Source organism: Equus caballus, chromosome 5 (genome assembly GCF_041296265.1).
Source record: "Equus caballus isolate H_3958 breed thoroughbred chromosome 5, TB-T2T, whole genome shotgun sequence".
Taxonomy (NCBI): Eukaryota; Metazoa; Chordata; class Mammalia; order Perissodactyla; family Equidae; genus Equus; species Equus caballus.
Window position 1 is genome coordinate 71,499,319 of NC_091688.1, and position 27,883 is coordinate 71,527,201.

At 39.6% G+C, this 27,883-nt stretch overlaps 2 protein-coding genes across 9 annotated transcripts in view; one reads left to right on the top strand and one right to left on the bottom strand.

Moving 5' to 3' along the window:
- AGL (amylo-alpha-1, 6-glucosidase, 4-alpha-glucanotransferase) overlaps positions 1-21,760 on the bottom strand; it is an 89,954-nt gene extending 68,194 nt beyond the window's left edge. The window contains exon 1 of one of the 6 annotated variants that reach the window (XM_023640238.2): positions 21,594-21,760. The gene's annotated coding sequence lies outside the window, so the exon portion shown is untranslated. 6 annotated transcript variants of the gene reach the window in all.
- Positions 6,336-27,883, top strand: part of FRRS1 (ferric chelate reductase 1) — a 101,349-nt gene continuing 79,801 nt past the window's right edge. For 2 of the 3 annotated variants that reach the window (XM_023641562.2, XM_014740080.3), the window contains exon 1: positions 6,340-6,426. Coding sequence is in view for 2 of the 3 variants with exons in the window: in XM_014740080.3 (XP_014595566.1) it covers positions 6,364-6,426 (63 nt within the window). In the remaining variant the exon portion in view is untranslated. Of the gene's footprint in view, positions 6,427-27,883 lie in introns of all 3 variants that reach the window. The other variant, XM_070267272.1, reaches the window with a different exon arrangement.

Genomic DNA, 27,883 nt, shown 5'->3' on the forward strand with positions numbered 1-27,883 from the left:
TAACTATTATTTTAAATTTTCTAAGGCTGACAGCCGCACTTACATGTTGTAAATGTGTTTTAACCCTAGCAGAGCAAAGAGAAAGAATGAATCTTATAAATAACACCAGAGAAGGCAAATTGATAGTTGTTTCCTCCCTTTGAGCACAATAAGACTGAAGCAAAAATACTGTAATATAGATTCTTACAATTAAAACAAAAACAAAAAACCTAAAGTATTCTCCGAGAAGAGCAATAGGTTTTGGAAAGCCTGGAGTTGGGTAAGGGGGAAAATTCCCAGGGCCCAGCCAAAGAGCTTTGAAGGCTCCAAATGGCACTTCTGCTTACAAGAGATTAGTCTGCTCAAAGATAACAGGTGGGAGATCGTCCCCATTCCCAAATTCGGGTTGGAAGCCACCAATGGGGAGATGAGAACAGAGGGAAGCAGTTGCTGCCCCTGGAATAGCTGCTGCAGACATAGGATGTACCTACAGAGCTATAGATAGAAAGAATGCATGTCCCCGAGAGACCAGGGGCATTCCTAGCACTTACACCGAGCAAGCTGTACGTGCGGCTTCTGGGACACTGCAGGAGCCGCCCCTCTGGTGTTAGAGTCGGGGGAGGGGACAGGAAGGAAAGCAAAGGGGGAAAGGCAAGCTGCCCGGGCGCGGAGAGAAGCCCGAGGCAAGCAGGGCCGGGCGCCGTGAAGGGCAAAGGGAGGGGCAGCGGCAGCCGGGACAAGCCGAGGCCGCCGCGAGAGCGGCAGAGAGCTTCTCCGTGCCCCCGCCTCGCGCTGGTCTCCGAGGAGACTCCCGACCCCCAGGGGCCTCGAGCGCCCACGCCCCGGGTGGGAGTGGACAGGTCCCCTGGCCGGCTTCCGGGAGGTTCCGCACCGGCTCGCCCCGGCCGCTAGTCTCGCGAGAGTGGGGTTGCCCGGAGCCGAGGTTGAGAGGCGGCTGCGGGCCCGGCAGCGAGCCGTTCTGTCTTCCGCGCGCAGGGCAGGTGCGAGGCCCGGGTGCACCCGTCCTGTAACAGCCTGCGATCTCGTGGTTGGGCGTAAAGATGCTGCGAGCTAAGTGAAGGTGTGCAACGGAGTCGTTTTGTGAAAGGGCTGAATGGTGGGGAAGCAAGCGACCTGGCTCCCTGTGCCCTTTCTGTCATGATGTATTTTGTGTTTCTTTTTCTTCTTTTTACGTGGCCTAAATTTACTTGGCCTAAATCTTCTGAGCCTTGATTTCCCCGTGTCTGAAATAAGGGACCTGGCTACAATCTCTGACATTACATCCTACACGTGTCCACCAGTCTTAACACAGACAGGGCACATCTTCCTGAATGCAGACTCGGAAGGACTAGGTAGGTGAAGTGTGGCCAGTCTACAAACAATTGAGGGTGCGAATACCCCTGTGTTTACAACGTCTGGTTGTACCTAGTGTACACAGCAGGGACCTGAAGATCGCCTGAGATTAAGGATCTATATTGGCTATAGCTGCACATATTTTAGGCCAGAACTTCAGGATGCGGTTCAGATGCTTAAGGAGATTTTATGCCTGAAGGAAAAGAAAAACCCATCTTCCAGGGCTTTTAGGGCACCTGAGGATCATGAAAAAAAATGGACAAAAGGTTTAGAGCGTGTAGAAGAATTTTGCTTTCTTTATTGTGCAATTACTGTAGGTCCAAGGAGTATAGTGGGTGAAAAACTAAAGATACTGAAATGTTTGTTTCAGTAGATTTCTGAGAATGACTGGCTGCAAATGATCCACAACTGAATTTGGAAACCCACAGTTCATTTATTCATTCAGCTAATATTTATTGAGCACCTATGATTTGGCAGGCACACAGGCGCTGGGAATGCAGCAACAGTAAACGGAAGTGACCACTCTCATGGAACTCCTACATTTTCTTAGTGGAAGACAGTAAATAAATAAATTATACAGGATAATTAAAAGTTGTAAAAAATAAAGCTGAGAAGGGGGAAGTGTGGAAGAGTTAGGAGAGGCAGGTTTGCAATTTTAAATACAATGATCAGTAAAGGACTTGGTCGTAAGTTGACATTTGATCCCAAACAGAGAAAGAATAATATCCAGGGTAGAGAGTTACATACAGAAGCAGAGGAAGTGACAAGGCCATGAGGTAGGAGCATACTTGGTGAATTCAAGAAGGCCACTGTAGCTGAGTGAAGAGAGTGGTAAGAAATTAGAACAGATAGATGGAGTGGAGGGGGCCACCAGATCTTGTAATGTTTTGTAGGCTGTTGCAAGGACTTGGGCTTTTACTCTGGGAAAAAGAGCCATTGGAGAATTTTGAACAGAGGAGTGACCTTTTAAAAGGATCACTCTGCAACTTTGTGGGAAATAGCTAAATAAACTGTAGGGTGTTGTGAGAAAGGAAGCAAGGAGACCAGTTAAGAAGCTATTTCAGTTACCCACACAAGAGATAGTGATTGTGTGTGTGTGTGTGTGTGTGTGTGTGTATGTGAAAAGAAGATATAGCGGGGAAGGTGGGGAGAAGTTGGTGAATTATGGATCTATTGTAAAGGTAGAGCCTACACAATTTGCTGTTGGAGAGCGAGGAGTCAAGGATGATTCTAAGGTTTTTAGCCTGAGTAACCAGAACATTACTGTCTAATGGAAATATAATGTGCCACATAGGTAATTAAAATTTTTCAAGTAGCCACATCAAAAAAAGAAACAAGTGAAATTAATTTTAATAATGTGTTTTAATTAACTTACTAAATCTAAAACATTATTGCAACGTGCAGTCAATATAAAAAGTTATTAATGAGGTATTTTAGGTTCTTTATTCATGCTAAGTCTTTGAAACCTGCTGTATATTTTACACTTCCAGCATGTCTTGATTCTGATAGCTACGTTTCAAGTGCTTGATAGCTTCACGTGGCTAGTGGCTATCGTATGGATAGCGCAGAAGAAGCTGCCATTTAATGAGAGAGGAGGAAAAGGGAAGGAGCAGACTGGAGGGTGAATTCAGGAGTTTGGTTGTAGGTTTTCAGCAGTCCATTGAAGATGATTGTCCACTTGTGTGAGATGACTGTCAAATATCCAGGTGGAGATACTGAGTTATAATTCGTAGCCCTCATCTCTAAAGTAGTGTTTTTCAAATTGTGAGTCATAACCCACTGAGGGTGGTTAAATTAATTTACTAGTTGCAACCAACAGTTTTTAAACTAAAATGGGAAAGATCTGAATGCATTGCATCTGGTAAGAGTATGATTTAACAAAACTTCTGTCTCTATTACTTATGTTTTGATGTACTGGATCATGTATTCCTACTGGAGGCAACGGTTTAAAACAAGTTTGAGAGCTACTGCTCTAGAGTGTATCCTGTGTAAAATCATAATAATTCATGATTATGAAATGGTGCCTGGATTTGAATCCCAGCTCTGCCACTAACTAGCTTTGAAGCTTTGGAAGATGCTCAACTTCTTTGTGCTTTGGTTTTTCCAACTGTACAGTAGAGATAAAAATAGTACCTACTATTAATTAAATGAGGACCTAGAACTGTTCCTGGAACATACTAAGTACTGTGTGAGTACAAATATTAGAGCAAAGTGGGCCCCTGACCATATTATGAAGCACAGTTCACATTTATGTTTGTCTTCAGGCTCTCCTTTCCATACGCCCTTCTGCTTGCAGTCTCTCCTACGATATCTCATTACACTCCCTGCTGTTGATCACTCTTCTCCAGGGCTCCAAAATGAGCCTTTCCTTTTGTCCTCCCTCCAGCAAAACTCTCACGTTAGTGCCCAATATTTCAGCTAGATATAAGGAGTAAAAGAGATTAATGAAATGAATTCCTTTAGTAGTGAGTTATTCTTACACAAATCCTTGAATTTTAAAAGAAAACTTGTTAATCCAAGTGACCTTAATTTTGGAGATCTTCCATTGTGCAAGAAAGTAAAGACTGTTAAGTAATGGAAATATTATGATTTGTTATGATGTGTCTCTAAGATTAATTTTACAAGCCACATAGTGTCCTTTTTAAAAAGAAAAGTCACACTAGTGCGCTGTCTGTGAACTTCTTGGAATACCAATGAATTTCAGTCTAGGGCTACAGTGGTGCCTTGTGCAGCCTTCATCTTGGTCAGCATTTGTCATGTGCATGTCCTGTGCATGACAGTGATCTATATATACACAATAATCTCATACTGGTGCTGTCAGGAGAAGAATCTCCTTGAGAAAAAACTAATAGATAATCTCAGCTATTTGGCAGTGACTCTAGTGTTTTCTAAAACATGGATATTAATGCACCTGGGGAGTGGGTGAAGGGCTATAATCAGAAGGGGCTTCAGGTTTGTGTAGGTATGTGTATGTTTCCTGAAAGGAAAGGAGTTATTTTCTCAATCTTGTAATCTTCTGGGTCTGAAGTGGGCAGGGCTGTCTTATTTGGATTTTATATTCATCAGTATTTTCTGTATATTGTATTTTATAGTGATATTATACTGACATTATTAATAAGTTTATCTTATAGAATTTGGAATTGTGTCTCCAAATCCCTTCTCAGCTGAATAGTTTATTCTGCATATTTTGAAATATATGGGTGTAGCCAGTGAGGAGAAGAAGGGAAGATAGGAAAGGAAATAGAACTGAAGTCAGAGGAGTGGGAGGACCTAATAGAATGATATAGAGTATGGAAAACCAGAGAGAGATTTTAAAAAAGGAGATAGTACAACATAAAGAAAACGGACTTTGGAGACAAACCAACCTCAGATTAGTTCAAATCTCTCTGAATCACAGTTGATTCATCCCTAAGATGGAGAGAACAGCACCTCACTTGTAGGGTTGGTGTGAAGATAAGATGAAATAACGAAAGCATTTAAAACATCTATTGTAGCATTTAGCAAAAATTAGCCTTTTAATAATGATAGCCTGAAAAAAGGAAGAGGTGATGCCTAGTTGTCTCTGCTGAGTCAAGGATGGCAGCCAGACAAAGCAGATGAAGAGACAGACTCCCAGGGCATGGCAGAGACGAGAGACATAATCAAAAGGCTCTCACTCTGTGAAGAGGCAGTGTAAAGGGGAATTCAGAGCAAAGTCAGAGCCCAAGGTTTCAGCTAAGTCATAGAAAATAGAGGAAGGACAGCCTAAGAATGAAGTAAGGTTAGTTGTTGTGCAGTAAATATTTGTTAGAAAACTTATTGAGATGCGCATATAGAGAGGTAAATATAGTTGTGTTTCTATTGAAACAAAAAACAAAGAACAAATCTTGAGTTCTTAGAACTTGCATAGGGAAAGTCATTGAAAAATTCCTAAGCATCAACATAACAAATTAGCTAAAAACAGTGTATGGAATGCTTGGAAACCATGGTAGGAGGAAACTTGAGAGGATTTTTTTAGTGGTGATCTTTTCTTTTTTCTTAGGATATATCGATTAAAAGTTCTTTGGCCCCAAATTTAAAGCTAAGTCATTTTGCCCTTGCACATAAATTTAACTTCCTGTTAAATCCTGGCTCCAGAGTTTCCATAGAGAAGGGTTTAGAGTTGGCAGTCTGGTTGGGGAGAAAAGACCAGAAAAGCAGGGCTTGAAGCTAATTTGCTATATTTGTCAGGGCAACTACAGCTGCATATGACAGGAAAAAGCAAAACAACAGTGGCTTAAATAAGAGATAAGTTTATTTCACTCTCACATAAAAGTCTAGAGGTAAACAATTCAAAGCTGGTGTAGCGGCTCTATAAAGTTGTCAGGAAGCCAGACTTTCTCTAGCTCACAGCTTCCTCCCTTTATTGTGTGGCCGTCATCAGAGTACAAAAAGGCTGCCAGAACTCCAGCTATCATATCCACGTTCAGGGAACAGGATGGAGGAAGAGGTTAAGAAGGGTGATCTTCCTGCCTTTAAGAATTCCTGGAAATACCACACAACATTTCTGCTTGTATCTCATTAGCCAAAACTTTGTCACAAGGTACACACCAATGTAACATTTATCTAGGCAGCAACGAGACTAGCCAAAACCAGGTTTTGTTCTTTAGGAAAGAGAATTGGATTTTGCTAGATAACTAGTAGTCTTTGCCACAGTTTGCATGGTACTTTATTTTTGATTTTAATTGTTGTCAAAGCAATACAGTTTGGAGCAGGAGGGTGGAAGGCTCAGGAGGAATGTCTCCAAGAAAAAAAATGGAACTATTCTGTAACCTGCTTGACTATATTGCAGATGTTTCACAAACACCTCACAGTTTTCCTTCAGAGAGCTTTGGGGTGAATCATTGATCGGCACACAGAAAACTAAGCAAGCAAGCTTGCCAAAAAAAAAAAGTACAATTGGAGTCTGTAGCTTTAGATCCGTCAGCCAAATGAGCAACCTAAAACTAAACTCCCAAACTGGCCAGCTCTCCCTCCCCGTGGCAGAAGGACTGCGGAAATCGTGCTCTCTGCATGCTCATTCCCCAAAGGAAGAGGGACAGACAGGAGCCACGCTCACCCATTTGTTCTTCCCAGGTAAGTCACGGCCTCCCCAGGAACAGAGTGGGTTAAAGAGCCAAGAGGAGCCAGGAGTTTGCTTAGGGAAGCTCTTTCTCCAAAGAATACACTATTAGGGAAGAGCCTTCTTCTTCAGGCATTAAGCACGTCATTTAACCGCTTTTGTGCCCTAATTCCTAAGTGGTAATCTATTTTCCAAGGATGTGCAAAAATAAGAGGTATGAAATGTTTTGAAAATTAATACATGCACTATAATTAATAACAGCCTAATATTTAATGAGCATCTAGGAGGCAGCAGGCTCTGTTCTAAGCCCTTTACACATACTGACTCAATTCCCAAAACAACACTATAGTTACCTCCAATTTAAAGATAAGGAAACTGAGTCCCCAAGGTTAACTAACTTGTTTAAAGTCACATAGCAAGCAAGTGGAGGAATGTGATTTCAACTGCATCTTCAGTGATTCTGTTCAGTAAACTCTAAGGGCACTGACATTATCTCCTGGTAATCAATAAAGGTTTTATAAGTGAATTTAGATGTTACTTACTTTATATATGGCTGTGTCAGCAGTGAGTTTGTTTTCTTGCTTCTAGGGATTTTCTGGCTAACCTAAAAGTCAGTCATCTCAGAGCACCTCCTTAAGGAAACCTTTCCCTGCCTTGCCCCTGCCTCCCATGGGTCTGGGTTGGCACTCCTCCTTCCTGCTCCTTTGTTGTGTGATATGTTGTGTTGTGTTGTATGATAACTGCCTTTATCCTTTTCTCCCTTTTCCACTAGGGTCCTTGAGACAGGGACTGTTTTTTCTCTCTGGATGGCAGAGTTGTAAAATTATTTACACTTCTTAGATATACTAAGAAAACAATACTTTATATATATCTCTATATATTTTAAATTGAAATGCATTTTTTATTTGAGAATAGTTTTAGATTTAAGAAAATAGTTGCAAAGAGAGTATAGAGAGTTCCTGAATACTTCACACCCAGTGTCCCCTGTTGTTAACGTCTTATAATAGTATGATGCATTTGGTACAATTAGTGCGCTAATATTGACACATTATTTTTAACTACAGTCCTTAGTTTATTCAGGTTTCCTTAGTTTTTACCTACTGTCCTTTTTCTATTCTAGGATCCCATCAGGATACCACATTACATTTAGTTGTCATGTCTCCTTAGACTCTTCTTGGCTGTGATAGTTGCTCAGTCTTTCTTTCTTTTTTTAAATTTATTTTTATTGGAATATGATTGACATATAGCAATGCGTAAGTTGAAGGTGTACCATGCGTTGATTTGATGCATTTATATCTTGTAGTATGATTACCACTGTAGCATTAGCTAACATCTCTATCATGTCACATAAGTATCATTTCTTTATCGTGGTGGGAACAATTAAGTTCTAGTCTCTCAGCAACTTTGAAGTTTATAATACAGTATTGTTGTTTATAATCTCTATGCTGTTGCGTTAGATCTCTAGGACTTATTTATCTACTGGTTGCAAGTTTGTATCCTTAAACAACATTTCCTCAGTTCACCCCAACCCCAGCCCCTAGTAACCACCGTTCTCTTCTCTGTTTCTATGAGTTTGGCTTTTTAAGATTCCACCTATAAGTGATATCATAGAGTATTTGTCTTTATTGTCAGACTTATCTCAGCATCATGCCCTCAAGGTCCATACTGTCACAAATGGCAGGATTTCCTTCTTTCTCATGACTGAATAATATTCTATTGGATATACAAACCATATCTTCTTTATCCCTTCATCCGTTGACAGACACTTAGGTTGTTTCCATATACACTTTATTCTTAAAAACTGCTCTGATCTCCTTTACCATTTACCAACTGCCAGGTAGGCATAGGAAAACAAAAATAATTTTACTCCAGTCTCTTTTAAAACTAATTCTGATCCAATTATTTAAATAATCTCCTTAACCCTGTCTCTTTGAAATAATCGTTTTATTGTTTCAATCCCCCTTCCTCCCCCTGCTTCTTTCTAAGATGGTGTCTGGCACACAGAGCAGGGTCTCACATGAACTTGTTGCATTGGAGGAGTTGATCTCTGTGACCTTGAACTGGTCATTGTGCAAGGGCTGGCATCACCTGAAGTACATTTGTCTGGTCCTATTCCTGGTTATCCTGTTGGCATAAGCTACTGATGTCTGTAGCTCCTAACTTCCTGGTCATTCTTTCCAGCTTGGTCAGAGCCTAGAGGTCCTCCCTGCTGTCTCTGCCTTCCTTGAAGTCCTACTTTCACTGCAGACCCCTCTGAATATCTGAAATGTTCTCAGCCTGGTCCAAGGCCCAAGGCATCTATGTCATAAGGCTTTGCTGGAGTTACCTTATCTCTGCTATGGTAGAGCCATGAAATGTGTGCTGGGTATGAAAACTAGGTCCTGCCTGTAACGGATTTCTCTGCTTTACCCTCCTAAATATGCTGGGACACCACCCCTTTTTGGACTCCCCGTTTTGCCTAGCATAGCACCCTCACCCAGAGTTCAGAACTGGGAACAGAACAGAAATCCCTCTATGCATTCAACAAATACCGTACATACTGCATGATAAGAACTGTTCTAGGCACTAAGGGTAGAGTAATGAATAAAACAGACAAAAATCCTTGCTCATATGGAGTTTATATTCTAATAATCCCCTCAACCTATCTGGCTTGCTTCAACAGGACACACCAGACTGTTTCATTCACCCTTCTCTCTGTTCTTTATGTTGTCTCCTCTTCATAATCACTCAAACCCAGAAGGAATGGGTTTCCCTTCCTTCCTGTCCCGAACTAGTTCATTAGTTCCAGCTCCTAACACATTAAAGGAAAGAGAAAAGAATTTAATTTTTCTCTCTCAAAAATGCTTACAATAGGGGCCAGCCCCATGGCTGAGTGGTTAAGTTTGCATGCTCTGCTTTGGTGGCTCAGGGTTTCGCCAGTTCCCATGATAGGTGTGGACATGGCACCACTCCTCAAGCCATGCTGAGGCAGCATCCCACATGCCACAACTAGAAGGACCCACAACTAAAAATATACAACTATGTGCCAGGGGGCTTTGGGGATAAAAAGGAAAAATAAAATCTTAAAAAAAATGCCTACAATATTGCTGCAAAATCCTGTTTTGAATATCAGATGTTAAATATTAACTCTTCCTTCTCTTTGCATTCATCCCAGAATAGTCCAAGTCCCCTATGAAGGCAGATGTCTTAGGCCGAATGGGGAAAGTCTTGTATGTTACAAAGGCAAATGAGAAAGGCACACTGATTTCTTTAAAAATATTATCCCTGTTACATCAGGATCCACATTGCCTGGTGTAGTGCCTGGCACTTAAAGGCACTCAATAATGCCTATAGGAATGAATGAAAGTTGGAAAGAATGAGTAAGTAAATGAGCTATAATCTCTATACTTTTGTTTCTGGTTTAATGAATAATTTACTTAGGCTAACTTTTTCTGACATCTTAAATCTTTTTTCCTTGTTATTTCTTTTTTTGCCCTTGTGTAAGTAGTTGAATATCTCATTGAACAAAGCTTCCAAAACCAACACACTGAGCTACATTTCTTTATTTCTTTTCTTCCCCTCATTTTTTTTCATTGTGGTAAAATTCACATAACGTAAAATTTATCATCTCAACCATTTTTAACTGTACAATTCAGTGGTATTAAGTGCATTCATGTTGTTCTGCAACCATCACCATCTCTCCAGAACTCTTTTCATCTTGCAAAGGCTGAAGCTCCATACTCATTAAACAATAAATTTCCCATTCCTCTCCCCTTCCAGCCCCTGGAAAACACCTTTTTACTTTCTGTTTCTATGATTTTGACTACTCTGTGTACCTCATGTAAGTGGAATCATACAGTAATTTGTCTTTTTTGTGACTGGCTTATTTCACTTAGCATAGTGTCTTCAAGGTTTATGCATGTTGTAGCCCATGTCAGAATTCCCTTTCTTTTTAAGCCTGAATAATATTCCATTGTTTGTCTCTACCACAGTTTGCTTATCCATTTGTCTGTCAATGGACACTTGGGTTGCTTCCATGTTTTGGCTACTGTGAATAATACTGCTGTGAACATGGGCGTACAAATAACTCCTTGAGACCCTGCTTTCAAATCTCTTGGATATATACTCAGAAGTGGAATTGCTGGATCACATGATAATTCTATGTTTAATTTTTTGAGAAACTGTCATACTGTTTTCCATAGCAGCTGTACCATTTTACATTCCCACCAACAGGGCACAAGTGTTCCACTTTCTCCACATCTTGCCAATGCTTGTTATTTCTGTTTTTTTGATAGTAGCTATCCTCATGGGTGTGAAATGGTGCCTCATCGTGATTTTGATTTGTGTTTCCCTAGTGATTAATGACATTGAGTATCTTTCCATTTGCTAATTGACCATTCATATACCTTTGGAGAATTGTCTACTCAAGTCCTTTGCCAATTTTTGAATTGAGTTGTTTGGGTTTTTTTGTCTTTATATATTTTGGATACTAATCCCTTATCAGATATAGATATGCAAATATTTTCTCCCATTCTGTGAATCGCCTTCTCACTTCTCCAGTGAATGATCTTGTCACCCTTGTTAAAAAACATTTGACCATATGTACAAAGGTTTATTTCTGGGATTTCTATTCTGTTCCATTCATCTCTACATCTGTCTTTATTCTATTACCATACTGTTTTGATTACTGTAGCTTTGTAGTAAGTTTTGAAATCAGGAAGTGTGACTTTTCCAATTTTGTATTTCTTTCTCGAGATTGTTTTGGGTATTTGGGTCCCTTGACATTACATATGAATTTTAGAGTGGATTTTTCTATTTCTGCAAAAACAGTCATTGGGATTTTGATAAGGATTGCATTAAATCTATGTACCACTTTGGGTAGTACTGACATTTAATAATACTAAGTCTTCCAATCCATGAACATGGGATGTCTTTCCATTTATTTATGTCTTCTTTAACTTCTTTTAGCAATATTTTGTAGTTTTCTACAAAACTACAAATGTTTTGTATGAGTCTTTTATCTCCTTGGTTAAATTAATTTCTAAGTATTTATTCTTTTTTGATGGTATTGTAAAGGGAATTGTCTTTGTCATTTCCTTTTCAGATTGTTCATTGTTAGTGTATAAAAATGTAACTTATTTTCATGCATTGACTTTGCATCCTGCTACTTTGCTGAATTAGTTTATTAGTTGTAACTATTTTTTTATGGAGTCATTGGGTTTTCTGCTAGAGGATCATAACATCTGTAAACAGAAATAGTTTTACTTTTTCCTTTTCAATTTGGATGCTGTTTATTTACTTTTGCCTACCTAATTGCTCTGGCTAGGACTTCTAGTACTATGTTGAATAAAAGTGGTGAGAGTGGGCATCTTTGCCTTTTTCTTGATCTTAGAGAAAAAGCTTCCAGTCATTCACTATTGAGTGTGATGTTTGCTGTGGGTTTTGTGCATATGGCTTTTGTTTGTTTTTGTTTTGTTTTGTTTGCTGACAAAGATTTCCCTGAGCTAACATCTGTTGCCAATCTTCCTCTTTTTTGTGGGTTGCCGTCACAGCATGGCTGCCGATGAGTGGTGTAGGTCTGTGCCTGGCATGCAAACCTGGGCCACCAAAGCAGAGCATGCTGAACTTAACACTAGGCCACAGGGCAAGCCCTGGATTTTATTTGTTGAGACAGTTTTCTTCTATTCCTAGTTTGTTGAGTGTTTTCTCATGAAAAGTTGTTGATTTTGTCAAATGCTTTTTTCTACACCAGTTGAGATGATCCTTTATTTCTTTTTAGGACATTCATTTCCTTTTCCCTTTTGAAATGTCACAGGAAAGCCTAGGGGGTTTGAATTTGCTATATCTCATGGCAGTATGATAAGCCCATGGCTAGCATGGTGCTAACAATGCTGTATTTACTGTCTTTTCAAAAGTAGCACTTTTCTTATTATTAATTTTGGTTAGGTTTTTAAATTTTCTCAGTTATGAATGGGAGTTGACTTGATAGCTGATTTTATGGGTCTTTTACCCAGCTCAAAAGGGTGGAAAACAAACAAACCTCTCAAAACAAAGCTTTTAAAATGGAAGAATGCATAAGCTATCCTGACAATAACACTTATAGGTTCATTTCTCCTACCAGAGAGTGAGCTCCTTGAGGGGGCAAAATATCATTTCCTGTTAATCCCCAGTACCTAGAACTGGAGATTATTGCCTGTTTTATAGAAAATTCTTAATAAAACATCTTGGGAGGGAATCAAAGGACAACAGTGCATCCTTTGCCCTTTCTTTCCTCTCCTTTCCTCAAAAGAAATTGCAACAAACTCAGTAATTTTCATATAATTAATTTGCTGTGAAGTCTAAATATTGAAGTATCTAAGTAGTACAAATAGGGCGAAAGTGAGCATTTATGCCATTTGATTCAGTATTGTTGAATTGGAAAATTTAGATTTTGGTATTAAGAAAGAACTGTACTTTTTTGCCGTGTCATTATTGATTACTTTCTCATTTCAAAGCTATGTAGACTCATGCATTCTTCAGTTCTCAAAAGTTAAGTTGATAGACTGTCTGAGAGTAGATGGCCAAACAGTACTGTAAAGCCAGAATTGGAAAATAGAGATACTTTGACTAAGCCCTCAAAGAAGGTCTTTATTTTTATTTATTTTTTTTGAGGAAGGTTAGCCCTGAGCTAACATCTGCTGCCATTCCTCCTCTTTTTGCTGAGGAAGACTGGCCCTGAGTTAACATCTGTGCCCATCTTCCTCTACTTTATACGTGGGACGCCTACCACAGCATGGCTTTTTGCCAAGCGGCACCATGGCCACAACAGGATCCGAACCAGCAAACCCTGGGCCACTGAAGCAGAACCTGTGAACTTAACCACTGTGCCACTGGGCCAGCCCAGAAGGTCTTTATTTTATACAAAGCATCACATAGTACATTGTTTGAAAATAAAATTAGATGAAGTATAATCTGTGAGTGATACTTGCTGTATAGATTCTCAGTTTGGTGACCAACACAACTTAGTTTACCAGAACACTTGACTGAAGTATTTCACTGCCGCTCAAGTAAACTTAGAGGAAAGGTCAACGGTATAACTACAAAGGTCAATCTATTTTAATTGCCTGAGGTTTAAAAAAAGCCCTCTTCTCAATTTACAGTGACTGTGGATGTCATTTTCCTGCTTACACAGTGATAAAGGGGTTGTATATCATGAATGCAGCATAGTGGATAATCAGCAAAACTTTAAGATTAAATTAAATTAATCAGCACTTTGGAAAGTTTGTTCCGTGAGCGTAGGTTACACGTTCTGTCAAGGCAAATGATTGCTTCTTTGGTTATGTAGAAAAATACTAATAAGCTTTCTTTTTCTTTTTAAAGTATTTTACTGGAAAGAATTTATTTAGAGATTCAAACATAATAAGATTACATTTTAAAAATATATGAGGCTGAAATTTGCTAGTAACGGTATTTTTGAAGTACAAATATATAAAATATATATTAAATTCAGAACAAATTCAATATTTAGTCTTTGAACTGATTTTGTAAATCATGCCATATTCATTTAATATATTCTCTAGGATCCATTTGACTTCTCTTTCTCTCCTTCTCAAGGCTTATTGATTCTTTGATATTTTTAAATAAATTTTTTAAAAAGTAATGAAAATTTGAGGTGATTTCTAATTTCTTCATATTATATCTTCTGTGTGTATGTGTGTGTAAGGAAGTTTGGCCCTGAGTTAACATCTGTTGCCAGTCTTCCTCTTTTTTTTGCTTGAGGAAGACTGTCACTAAACTGACATCTGTGCCACTCTTCCTCTACTTTATATGGAATGCTACCACAGCGTGGCTTGACGAGCAGTGCTAGTTCTGCATCTGGGATCTGGACCTGCAAAGACTGGGCCACTGACGTGGAGCATGTGAACTTAACCACTACACCACCAGGGCAGCCCCACTTCATGTTATATCTTAACAGTAACATTAAAATCAAAATGTCAAACAACATTCTTGTGTTCATTAATCTGGACTGCACAGGACGCAAGTTGATATAAAAGGAAGGACACTGAAGTGCATGTCAGGTAAGATGACGGTAGACCCTACTGAACATCTAACTAGTTGTGTGGACAAGTCACTCTCAGAGCCTCAATTTTGTATCTGTACAATGATCTCTAACCTAGAATGCATAAATATGGGGAAATCTGCATTGGGAATAGAATCCACAGTGAAGTAGTCTCCAAATTTCAGAAATCAGAGGAATTTCTGTTAGATACAGTGTGATAATGCTGCATTTCAGGAAGACTTGGAGGGCTTTTGGGCACTCTGACTCATGAGATAGCTGCTTTCTAAGCGGTAAATAGAGTAAGCCCTGGCATGCCCTCACTGACGTGACCTCACTCAGCGATGCAAGGGGGCATGGGAGGGTAAGGGGAGGAGACCCACTGGGCACGTTGAGACTCCCAACAGGTCTCTCCCATAGAGTTCACAGAAATCCTGGGGGACGGACCTATGTGGGGCCCTAGGATATGGGAGAGAGTTACAATTCTTAGTCTATAGTTGGCAATGTACTTTCTGCTGCATAATACTCCTGTTAGGAGCTGGTCGTCCACTGTAGATCTGGCAGAGTTCTAGGTGAGCTTAAGAATGCTCTTTACAGCTGTCCCCTCCACTACGAGGCTCAGCCCTGGGGACTCTCACCACCACTCTTAATCCTATTACCTTCAGTGTCTAGCCTACCAGGTATCTTGTATCGGGCTCGTCATTTGAGATACTATGAGCTTCGACCAAAATGGAATTTCTCAGCACTACTGAGAAATATTTAGTGAAATAATGTGATGTTTTTGTGTATGAATACTGTGGAACTGATTTATATCTTTTATGTATATTTTCCAAATTTTCTACATTGAAAAATGAATATAGACTCTATGAAAATTCGTATGGTCACATATTAATTATAGTCAATTCTACCATAGGTCGCTTCATCCCTGGGTTGACAAAGTTCTTTCACTCTTTAATTATTTAGTATAATATTTGTTGGGAACCTACTCAGCATTGTCTTATAATATAATGATCTATTTGGTTTACAATATCAAAAATGGAAATCAATATTATAGAAGTACAGAATTAGTTTTTCTACAAAGAATAAGTGAGCCACAGAGTGTTGTGACAAGTTCAGTTGTCATGTTTTGTGAGTCAGTACCTGGAGGAGTACTGTAACCTATGCAAGTTAGTTGCATTTTATTTGGTAGCATAACCACAGATCAAGTTGTCTGCTTAATTCTTGGGGTTCAAGAAGCAGAATGTGATGCTAACCGTCACTTCTTTACTCCAGGCTTGGAGAAGTTGCTTTTAAAAGTAGTTTATTCATCTGTTAAATTAAACTTGCAATATCAGTGATAGTATTTGATACTTATATAGTGCTTTATAGCTTTTCAAGGTATTGTAGTGTCCATTATTCCATTTAATCTTCACAACAATTTTGTGAAGAAGACAAGACAGTTACTAACTCCATGTTACAGATAAGAAAAATGAAGTCCTGAAATGTAAAGTGATTTGGGTATTATAATATGGCTAGTCAATGGTAGTAAGGAACTAATATCCAGGTTTTTTGATTTTTAGGTGTGACCACAAGATATTATGGATTACGTAGAGACAAAGGGAACAGATTAGGACATAAAACTAATTTTTTTGTAAAATTAAACAGCGTAATTTCAGAGATGGCATGGATCCCATCCAGGCTGGCATAAATAGGCAAGGATTCAAATTGACTGGGTGAGACATGATAGCATAGCCTTAATTAACACTTTTAGTCAAATGACAGCATCTTTGTTCTTGGGGCTGGAGTTGGACCACAGGTCATAGAGGACTACAAGGACTAAGCATAGTATTTGGGCCCCAGAAGCCATATTGTCTAGGGTTCTTTGCCAGGCTCCAGTCTTAGTTGCAGGAATGGAACACAAATCAAGACTGGGGTAGCTGCTTAGTCAGAAAGACTGAGGGGAAATAGTGAGAATTGAGTGTGGTTTGGGGAGGAGACTGCTGCTATTTAACAGGCTGGGGAATGTCACCCCGGAAGTGAAACATAGGGAAAAGGAGTTAATTCTAGACTCTTTGATACATTCCAGGCATGGTTCTGATTGGCAGGGCTCAATCCGCTGATCAAATGTCTTCAGTCCTCCCTGCTGGGTAGAGCACAGTGGGCAGGCGCAAGAAGCGGTGCTCTTTCGGCACTTGAGTACATGGTTCAATTTATAAGGCATGTGCTTTACCTTAGACTTAAGTGAGATCCTCTGCTCACCTGCATCCACAGAGGTACAACTGTGAAGTTTCCACACATTTTCTATGTAAAATGGCTGCCACTGCATTTTATAATAACCTCCATGTACATTTTCATGGGATGTTGCCAGGTGAGCATATACTGCTTTATCAGTGCTTCTAGGACTATCTCATAAATAGCGCAGGTATTCTTATAAATAGCATGGGTATTCTTATGACAGAGTTATGCTAGTAAGTTTGATTAGCATAAAGCAAAAATTAATTCCATGACTCATATGTAAAGGTAACACACTCTGTTTCCCATTGCCACCAATTTCCTAATCTTGTGAAGGTCTGTACCTTTTGATGGCTGAATGAATTTGTGGAGAGCTTCTATTTGGGCTCTCTGGATGCTGTGTTAAGTTGGGTGTCATCAGTACTTTGCTGTTCAAAGTGTGATCCAAGGACCAGCAGCATTGACATCACCTGGGAGCTTATTAAAAATGCAGAACCTCAGGCCTAATGCCAGACCTACTAAATCAGAGTGCGTTTTAACACGATCTCCTGGTGATTTGTAAGCACATTCAAGTTTGAGAAGCACCAGTCGTGCCTTTATGTCTCAACTTCATGCCTTCCTAAATCTCCATTTTTACGGACCCTCTACTTCCTACTTTTCTGAAATCTCCAGGCCATCAGCTAGCCAATTCAGTTGGATGCTTTTTAAATTCTAAACTGTGTAACTTTGTGTGCCCGAAGCTGTCCCTCTCTTATTTTGTCAGAGAAGGGGGAATTTTTTCTTTTGCATTCCTCATATTTGTCACCTCTGTCCCCTTGATGATTTTTGGTTTTGGACACAAAGCATCACTTCTAGCTTTCAGGGGACATATTTTCTCTCTGATCCACTTGAAGACTTTCTCATGGCATCTCTCTCAACAACATTAAAGTATTGTCATCTTGTTTACTGTTGAATTCTATCAGAAAGGTGAGTTGCCATTAATTTCAATATTGCTTATTTTTAGGTAGCTTTAGAGTGCCTTTAAAAATAAAACCACCAACAGGACTGCTCAATAGATTTCTCTGCCATGCTCAACTTTCTGTTTTGTTTGACTTTTTGCAAGCTTATGGAAATCTTGGACCTCAGAAATTTCATCTCTCCCAGCAGTAGTTATATTTTCTGTGTCTTAGCCATAAGTTATTTTATTCTAGAACTCTAAACCAATTAAGGAAAAATCCTTACTGGACATTTTATCCTCTCTGTTCTCTTAACTTTGTTTTCTGTTTTGTTCCATCTCTGTTATAAAAGGAAAAAACTCCCATGGAATGTGTTGCCATTTTGAAATTTAGGGGTTAATGTATATACTATTTTTATGTGTGTATCAGAAGTCACACTTAGAAATACTCTCTGTAAGTTACACTTAAACCTTTTTAGTTGGTAAGTGCCAACAACATTATGGTTTATTTCATAAGATCCCTCTTCACTTTGAAACCATATCCTCTGTTTCTTCTTTTGCTCTAAAAACCACACAGGATGAAGAAACAAAGTGAGAGAAGTCTGCTGAAATATACTTACGACAATATTCTAAATGTCATTTGTTGAGTGATCCATAAACTTTCATGGTACAAGGAATGGGATTGTATAAAAGTGACCCCGAGAGCTCACTCTTAGTTACCTGAAACAGTGAGCCATCTGGAACCAGGAATTAGCTTTTGACCAGTGGGAGAAGCCACACTTGAACTCAGCTTCCTGTAAGACTGATGGCATTATTTTACCCTCTTCCAGGAACTACAATTTTCTAAAAAATTTCCTTTTTTAGTTGAGATATAATTGATATACAACATTATATTAGTAGAATTACAACTTTCTATGGTCTCCGCTGTCCTGAGGTGCTGGGCAGCTGGTTTTCACAGTTACTTCCTCTAAATAGGTTGCATGCAATCCAGACTGCCTTATGTTTAAGTTATCTGCCTATCTCTACTGATAAGGTTGCTCTCATGCTTGCCCTATAAGAAAGGAGAGCAACAGTGGGGTGGGATCTCTTCCCTGGAATACTGTACTGAGTGTCCATCAGATGGCTCAGGCCCCTACGTACTCCCCCATGGGAAAAATGGGAGAAACAAATGACCTGTGACTTTTGTTGTTACTGATTCCTTGAGTTTTCTCATTAAACCCTAGTTTTTAACCCTTACAACATGATATTATAAAATTCATCCTGAGCTCTGGTAAAGCTTCATGTGGCCACCACAAAAGGACCCATTTTGCACAACACATTTATTGATGATAATCGAAGAGTTGTTCTGCATACCCAAATTTTGGACAGTTCGTACCTCAGTTTGTATATCTGTAACATGGATTGAAGTCACTGGCTATATTTGTGTTTTGCTTTGGATAAAATGTCCTCCTATCTGTGTTAACTCATGCATTTTCTTCCAATCCATCTGTCTCCCTTCACAGCTCTCTCTCCTTGTCCAGCTAAGATTCCATGATGTATTGTTCAATAATAATGTTGCTGGTACCCTAAACTCCCTTCACCTTCTGTCTTCTTTGAGGCATCTGCCAAGGACTGCAACCAGCTATGACAGCCACAGATGTCTTCAGACATTGCCAAATGACCCTTATAGGGCAAAATTGCCTCTGGTTGAGAATCATTGCTCTATCCTCATGGCTCCTGTTAAGGTTACCAATGACTTTCACAATGCTAAGTCTCATTTCTTATCATACCTGATATCTCAGTGGCATCTGACATTGTTAACCTCTCCCTTCCTGAAACATTTTTCTCTTACCTCCAATGACTTAACATTCTTTTGATTCTACCTTTACCTCTTGGCTTCTCCCTTCCTTCCTTCTTTTTTTTCTTCCTTCCTTCCTTGTTTCTTCCTCCCTCCCTCCCCGTCTCTCTCTCTCTCTCTTTTTTATTTTCTTTCTAAAAATATCCTTTGCAGGTTCATCTTCTGCCAATTGACAATTAAATATTGGTATTCTGTTCTTACTCTGTTCTTTTTCTGGGGAATCTCATCCACACCAGGGCTTTAATTTCCATCTTTATACTTCTGCTTCCAGCTATGATGAACTGGCTTCAGGATGGTGAACAGCCAACCCTTTCAACAGTAACATAAAAGCACTAAATACAATAATTTGTCTATTGCTTGTGAATCTTTATCTCTATGTGATAACTGTGATAGCAGTTAGAGTAAAAATATCTGCTTCTAGCTCTACCTTTTGAAGTGGAAAATTAGTTCTTAATCAAAATAATATGGATAAAGATGAAAATGACATTCCTTAAATTGGCCTGGAAGGGCCTAAATTATCTGCCTCCACCTCTCACACCTCTCCACCCTCCCCAACCTCATCCTGCATCATCATCCCTCTTGCATTCCTGCTGGAGTCAACTAGCCATGGTTCGGTCCTTTGTCCTCACCGTGCTCCACAACAGGGCTTTTTTACTTGTTCCCTCTGCCTTCACCCTTTTCTACCTACTTAACTCATCTTTCAGATCTCAACTCAAGCAGACTTTAATGGCTTTTGTACATCTCCTTCTTACGCATAGCACAGTAGCAGTTTTACATTTACTTGTGTGATTGGAGAGGCAGTGGAGTACAGTTGAGTGGCTAAGAGCAGAGGTTTTGGGGCCAAGACTGCTTGGCTTGGAATCTGGGTGCTTCAGTTTCCTCATCTTTAAAATGGGGATAGTAATAGAACCTACCTTTAAGGGTTGTTGTGAGTCTTAAATGATTTAGTGTATATACAACACTTAGAACAGTGCCTGGAGCCTAGTAAGCACTATGTAAATGTTGGCTGTAATTTTTAAAAATTTAATTATACGTCTCTCTCATGATTTTTGTTCATCATTTTTTTCCCCAGTGCCAACATAGTTCATGATGTATAGTAGGCATGTAGTAACTGTCAGAGTAATGTATAAATTAAAATACTTGGGAACAAGAAATGCTATATAAATGCAAAGTATATTAAAAAGATCTACAGACCATTTGTGTAGATGAAAAATTAGAGATTCTGCATTGTGTTATTAAAATGATTCTACTATAGTCTTCACTATTTTCACTTGCACAACCTGTGCCAGGAGGAAAATAGATGATTACCTAATTCTAAGAGAATTTAAACAATATTGTATGCTCGTTGAGTTAATTATAACAGAATCAGTGAAGTCAGAGTCCTTGAGTTAAATAGTACAAACTTGCCAAATATATTCAAGTTCAAATTCCTGCATTAAATAGAAAAGAAATATATATAATTTTTCATAACAGAAAATGAAAACAAACATCTTAGTCTTAGAGGTTAAGGATTACATAACAACGAACCATTTCAGTTTTTTTTTTTAATTAAAAAAAATTTTTTTTAAATTTTTTCCTTTTTCTCCCCAAAGCCCCCCAGTACATAGTTGTATATTCTTCGTTATGGGTCCTTCTAGTTGTGGTATGTGGGATACTGCCTCAGCGTGGTTTGATGAGCAGTGCCATGTCCGCACCCAAGATTCAAACCAACGAAACACTGGGCCGCCTGCAGCGGAGCGTGTGAACTTAACCACTTGGCCACGGGGCCAGCCCTGAACCATTTCAGTTTTAAAGTATCACAGAAAGTCTTGTAAACAAACTCACAAGGACTCAATTTTTTGATGACTCAATTTTATACCAAATAAGTATAAATCTGACCAATAAACCTGGCTCTGTAAGCATGCATATGAGAATTATTTACCTGACACTGAGGTCACTGGGTTCTTTGATTCATTATGAATTATTAGACGTTGATAATTTAAGAAACAGCCTTGTCACGTGAGCAACGTTAATTCAATGCAAAAAATCTAAAGCCTTGAAGAGATACTGATAAAGCAGTATATCACCATTTGTATTAGTCAGCTCAGGCTGCCATAACAAAATACCACGGACCGGATAGCATAAACAACAGAAATATATTTCTCACAGTTCTGGAGGCTGAGAGGTCCAAGATCAAGGCGCCTACCAATTTTGTTCCTGGCGAGAGCTCTTATCCTGGTTTGTAGACAGCTGCCTTCTCACTATGTCATCACAAGGCAGAGAAAGAGAGCTCTGGGGTCTCTTCCTCTTCTTATAAGTGCACCAGCCGTATCCAGTTAAGGTTCCACCCTGTGATCTCGTTTAACCTTTATCACCTCCTGACAGGTCCTGTTTCTAAATACAGTCACGTTGGGGGTTGGGGCTTCTACATACGAATTTTAAGGGGACACAAACATCCAGTCCACAATAAGATTCAAAAGAAGGAGAAAATATTTTTATTTGGATGAATATGCCAGAAACTTTCAGAGGAGGAGGCTTTTAAGATTGGCTTTGAAGAGTTTGGATATGCAGAGTGGGAAAGGAAATTATACCATGATCGGAATATTGTATGTGGAAAGCAGCGGGAATGCGGGATCTGTGTGGGGCTAGTGAAGATTTCAGTTTGATTTACTCTCATATGTGAGAATAAAATTAGTAGAAAATAAGCTAATTTCAAGTCATTGGGAAATTATAATGATGAGGTATGGAGTTTATACTTTATTCCGGAGCAATAGGAACCTGAAATTTTGAAAAGGAGTGAAATGATCAGAGCTGTTCTCCCAGGAGATTACTCTGACAGGGACTTTGAGGGGCTGAAATTGGCAGCTTAGGTCTGGTCTAGTTAGGAGATTATATTAATAGTCAGGAAAGAGGTAATGAGAGCCTGATCTATCATAGTGGTACCAGGTATTCACCGATGAGTCAAACATTGACCCCTCCTCAGTAAGCCAGCACTCTAATGGGTGAAACATGCAAGTAAACTAATGATTATAATACAATGCCATAAGTGCTAGGATAAGATTCAAATCACCAGTAACATACAACAATTCTAAACTTGTATATATACAATAAAATATACTCAATATTTATAAAGAAAAATGGATACAACTATGGGGAAAAATCAACAGATCCATACTTACAGTGGAATATTTCAACACATATCTCACAATTAATGATAGGTTAAGCAGATAAAATATTAGTAAAGATATAGAAGGTTTTAATAATGCAAGTAACTCTATTGATGTTGGCTTAAATCAGAGAACAGTATAGGCTCAGAGAATAATACACCCAACAACTGGAGAATATACATTGATGTTCTCCTATTTCTCCTCTGTCCTTGTCCAAACTCTCTTTCACAGTCACCATTTCCCCACTTTTCAAAAGAAAGGAATACCTATTATCCATCCCAAATCTTCCGTGATGCATCATCTGGGGTATAAGAACTTCAGAGGTACAATAAAAATATTGGCGTTGGAGAAATGTCTTTTAATCCTAAACTTTCATAGGCCATTGCCTTTTCCAGCCTTATATGAAGGCCTGTTAAGGGTGAGGCATAGTATTAAAAAAGGAATAATTTGACTCTTGTTGGGATGTTCCAAATTCAAAAGTATGGCACAGTTGCACTGCTGACGATTTCTATGTGATTACTTTGCCTCTTTCATATTCTTACTTTTGTCAAAGAATGACTTACTCCTGAGGGAGTCATGTCAGAGCAACACATTACACTCAACTCAGGTGGGTGAGAGAGAGGGAGAGGGAGGACCTGGCAAAGCTGGCCCGGGTGCTGTAGCCATAGCCTTGCCAATCCAAGGGCTGGAGTCTCTAAGGGCTTACCCTGGCAAGAAGCACCTCCTGAGTAAGAAACTGGGAGGAAATGATAGATGTGGCTTAACCAATAATTACCAGTTATGATGAAACAGAAGGAGGCTTTTGTAAACTATCAAAAATGAAAATCTATTAACTATGTTGAAAGAAATTCTTGACTATCTTTCTATTTTTCCCATAGAAAATGATATAAAAAGCACTGTCATTTGAAGAGGGGATTAAAAGTATCCAGCCAAAAACTATGGAAAAAGTGTTATAGAGATATTAATTAATACTATTGTTATGTATTTTCTAGAGTATATGATGTTAGTGGAATTTATCATCCTTTAAAAATTTATAATTTGTGATTTTGTTCTCATATTATATAAATATTTACTTTTTTTGATAAACAAATGGCAAGCAATAGGATATATTGGAGTATGTGAGGAAGCTATTAGGTATAAATCTAATTTGGCCTGACGTTTTTTCCAAAAGGGGCTGGCATGGCTGTTAGCATGCATTGTGCATCTGCTTTAAGCATTTGCTATGTCCCAAAGACAAGAATAAATGGCTTTACGACAAAGATTTAACTTCCCCCACATTGGCATTTCCTTAAGGATAAGCATCTTTCCCGAGGCTAGGAATGGATTGCTGCACCCACCCTCTGACCACCCAGTTCCAGACAGCAGACCTGCTACCTACTGTGTGAATAGCTGTACTGTGCCGGCTTGGCAATCGTGACTGTTGTAAAAGGGACATTCCTATCATGTGATATATGCTCTTTGTTCTAAGATGGTATATAACGACTCTGTACACCCCACTTCTCTGGTGCCCTTCCTCCCTTGGGGAAGGAAGGCACCAGGCTAAGCTAGTCCTCAGATCTGACTCATAATAAACTCACCCCAATTTTAATTTATAGATTGGCTATGGATTATTTTCGTCAACAATATCTAATTTTTTATTCATGATGTGGTATTGTTTTGAAGAAGTCTGCACCTCGTGTTATATAGGCTTCAGGCTGAACAAAACCTGACTTCATCCCTCGACCTGATACCTTTTCTCTCTCTTTCTCTTTCTCTTTGTTTCTCTCGTCATTGCTTTCTATGCTCTTAAAAGCAGGATGTATATAAATATATATGGGATGTAGAACAAAATATTCAAAAAATATGACCTACAATATAGTGCCGTAAACTTTAGAAAACCAGCTTTATTAAATTAAGATTAATTCTTCCCTCTCTGTAATGTAAGCCCTGAAAGTTGTTTTCTTTTTTTTTGTAATGCAAGTGGCTGACTTAATCTTTGATTGTTGAGGCATCCACTTCAAAGATGGCTACCTCCAATAAAAACATTGCCCCCCCCCCCAACCCCACCCCAAGGCTCCTTTGTTTTAGAGATGTTGGTTGATTTCAATAATTGACCATTTGGGCCACTTGTTTTTTCTCTTCCTTGTGCTTTATGTGCCCACTCTTATGTTTTAAATTCACCAACAAACAATGAGCCTGTGAAATCCTAGGCTCCCAACCTTGACCCCAATAAAAACAGAACCCCAGGCCTGTCCTATGTGCTCTCTCTCTACCCGCAACCTTGCTGTGTGGCCCTAGGTATGCTGTATAATTTCCATGTCCTGTAAGTAACAAACCTTTAGTTTTTCAAAGTTTCCTGATGGTTATAGCTGAAAGGCGTCTTGCAATCATAGCGAGAACCACAAAGGCTGGTCCAACCACAACATTGCTTACTGATAGGCTGAGACCTTCACAAAACACCAATGTTAATATGTTATTCTAATTATCAGATGCAAAATATATACTTAGCATATTTTAAGTTTTGCTAACAAAACTTCCATTCTCACATATTTCTGTATAAGAATAAGGTTTTTTAGTGCTATAAATATAAATGAAAAACAAGAATAGCTGAATCCTGACTCATTGTAGCAATAAAGTAATATTATTTGATGAGGATTTTTAGGCTGCTTAATTTTAAAATGGCTTATGATGAGGATTTTTAGGCTGGTTAGTTTTAAAACTACAGATGAGATTCAGGCTCCAAGGAGTGGAATTTGTTTGCCCCTTTGTTGGGAAACATTTACATTTCTAAGGGAAACCTCTATCTGTGAAGATGCCTCCCTCTCTGTGCCAGGAAGGGGGGGGGATGGTCTTATCTCTAGAGGCTCTTGGTCAATGCCAGAGGCAAGAACTTAAATTGGTTACTGTCTGGCAACCTCATGTAACTGACCCTCCCCCCCACAAATCCTCCTTTGTCTTTAGCCGAGGATAAAATTCAAGCAGTGACTTCTGCCATTTACTCAATCCGGTTTGATTCTTATCTACCATTTTAACTTTTTTACATATTCTTTGTCTTGTAAAGAGATAACTCACATACCTATGCCTTAAATTTAGCTCTAACCCTCAACTCGGGGCAGCAACAGGAGCTCTGACTGCCCGTGGGTCCTGTCCCCACGCACCAGCTCTGCCTGCCCATGGGTCCTGTCCCCATGCCAGCGGGGGCAGCAGAAGCGGCGGCAGCAGAAGCTCTGACTGCCCATGGGTCCTGTCCCCATGCTATTCCACACTATTCTCTAAATAAAAGAGCACTACTGCCAGATCTTGAGAGTCTAAGAAATCTTTCTTTCGACTCCTCGGCTCACCGACCCCGCATCATTATTCTATGGATAAATAAACTTTTAAAAATATTAGGTGGTCAACTGAAAAAATTCATGGAGGATACATAGTTTCTCAAATTTCTTTTAAGGGTACACAAGCAAAAACATTTGGAGACAACTGATCTAGACAGATAAATATGGAAGACTATTTAAGTCAATCATGCAAGTCCTTTACAGGAGCTGGCCATCTATTTTTAACTGTCCTATTGGCAGATTTCAGCAGACAGCTGTATCAAGGGGATGGAGGCTGCCTGAGAGTGCGGAAGAACACTGTTGGCCCGCTTATTCTCAGTTGTGAAAACTTCTTTTCAAACTCTAATATTTAAACAATGTATTTGAGATGAACGTGTTAGTCTGGGGTGGAAATAGCTCCCATTAGTGCTATAGAACAGAGCAGGGGGATCTACAGGACTATCTTGGCAGCAGTTCTGGTTCATTTCCCTCAAGGCCCCCCTTTTATTTGTCCTGGCATGCTTGTGAACTTCAGTACTTAGGAACAAGTGGGAGTGAGGGTGGGATTGATCCAGGCCATCTTGATGCTGTCCTGTTGACAAGTCCTTGCTGGAGGTGCCTGTCCTCAGTTCAGAATTTTCCCCGATGTGACTGGGGCTAAGTCGCTGCTCCAGGGCTTCCCCGGGGCTGGAACACCAGCAGTAGCTGATTTTTGAGGATAGGCAACCTCACGTCCCTTGTGTTATTCTTGGAGAAAAAGGGTCTATTCAAACTGATCATAACTCCAGAGTGATTGCTCTTTTTAGTTCTTCCCCCAACCACTTTCCTGGGGTTTGAATCTATCAGATCTATCCAGGAGAGCAGGTTCAGTTTAGATTTTGGAGTCTGCCACTTCATGGACTTTCTCTCGGAGTAAGCCTGGGCCCCTAATATCAGACTTCAGTAACTAATCTTTGAAATACATGCAGTGACCTCCCCTGCGTGCATATTTGCCCCAAGTTGGGCTGGATTAGGGCAGATCCCATCATACACTGCCTCATGGACTCAAAAATCACTGTGTTTCCTCCAGTGGCTCAGTTCTGGGGCTCAGTGCTGGATATTGATCCTCCCCTTATGCTTTCGTGATAACCTTAGTTCATAAAACTCACTGAGTTTCTGTGTGACTAGCCTGAATCTGTACAATCCAGGCTCCCTGACTCCAAATCTCAGAGAAAAGGCAGTGGGATATTGTTTTCATCCCTTGCAGAGGGTCTCAAGTTTCCTTAAGCAAAATTTCCCTCCCTATGGCTGTACTAAATAAGAGGAGAGGCTCACTTTGCTAAGAGGATAATGAATTCCCATGTACCAGAGCTGAGGGTATATTGGCCTCATAGATACATAACTAAAGGGGCTGTTCAACTGACTTCGCAGAGCCAAAAAGACCCCACAAAAACACCAAAAAAACATTCCAAGATTATCTTCTATTTCCTCTTGTTCTGTGAGCATAGGGCAGCCAAAATAATAGTGCTAGTCATGATAAAACTAAGCTATGGCAGGGCACTCCCTTATCCAGATGAAACCAGCACCCCTCTGAAGTTGGAGTGGAAGGCTTGAGTTTACCTGTTTGGTCTCTTTCTTTTCTCAATCCAGCCCACCGCCGGGTCATATCCAACAGATGGCAAATTTCTTTTTGAAAATCTTGTAGAGTCAGTTTCAAACATCTAATGTATTTCTCCCCCAAAATACACTGCATCATATTCAGCAAATTTATCCTTAAATAATCCCAGGGCCTCCTCTGTCACCATTTTGTTCCCAGAGAACTCCCTCCTGGAACTTTCTTTCCTCTGCTCCGCTCGGGGCTGATCACTCTCTAGGCTGCCCCACGGTGGCCCTGGGGACTTCACCTGGCTGGTCTCCTGGGTTAAATTCAGGATCCCAGGTGTAACAGGATGTGAAGTGAGATTTTTCCTCATATCCCAGAATTACAGATAGAGCACAGATGTGAAGACCAGAGGCACTTAGTTCTCCATATTCTGAAGAGAGCTACCAGCGAAACCTCACAC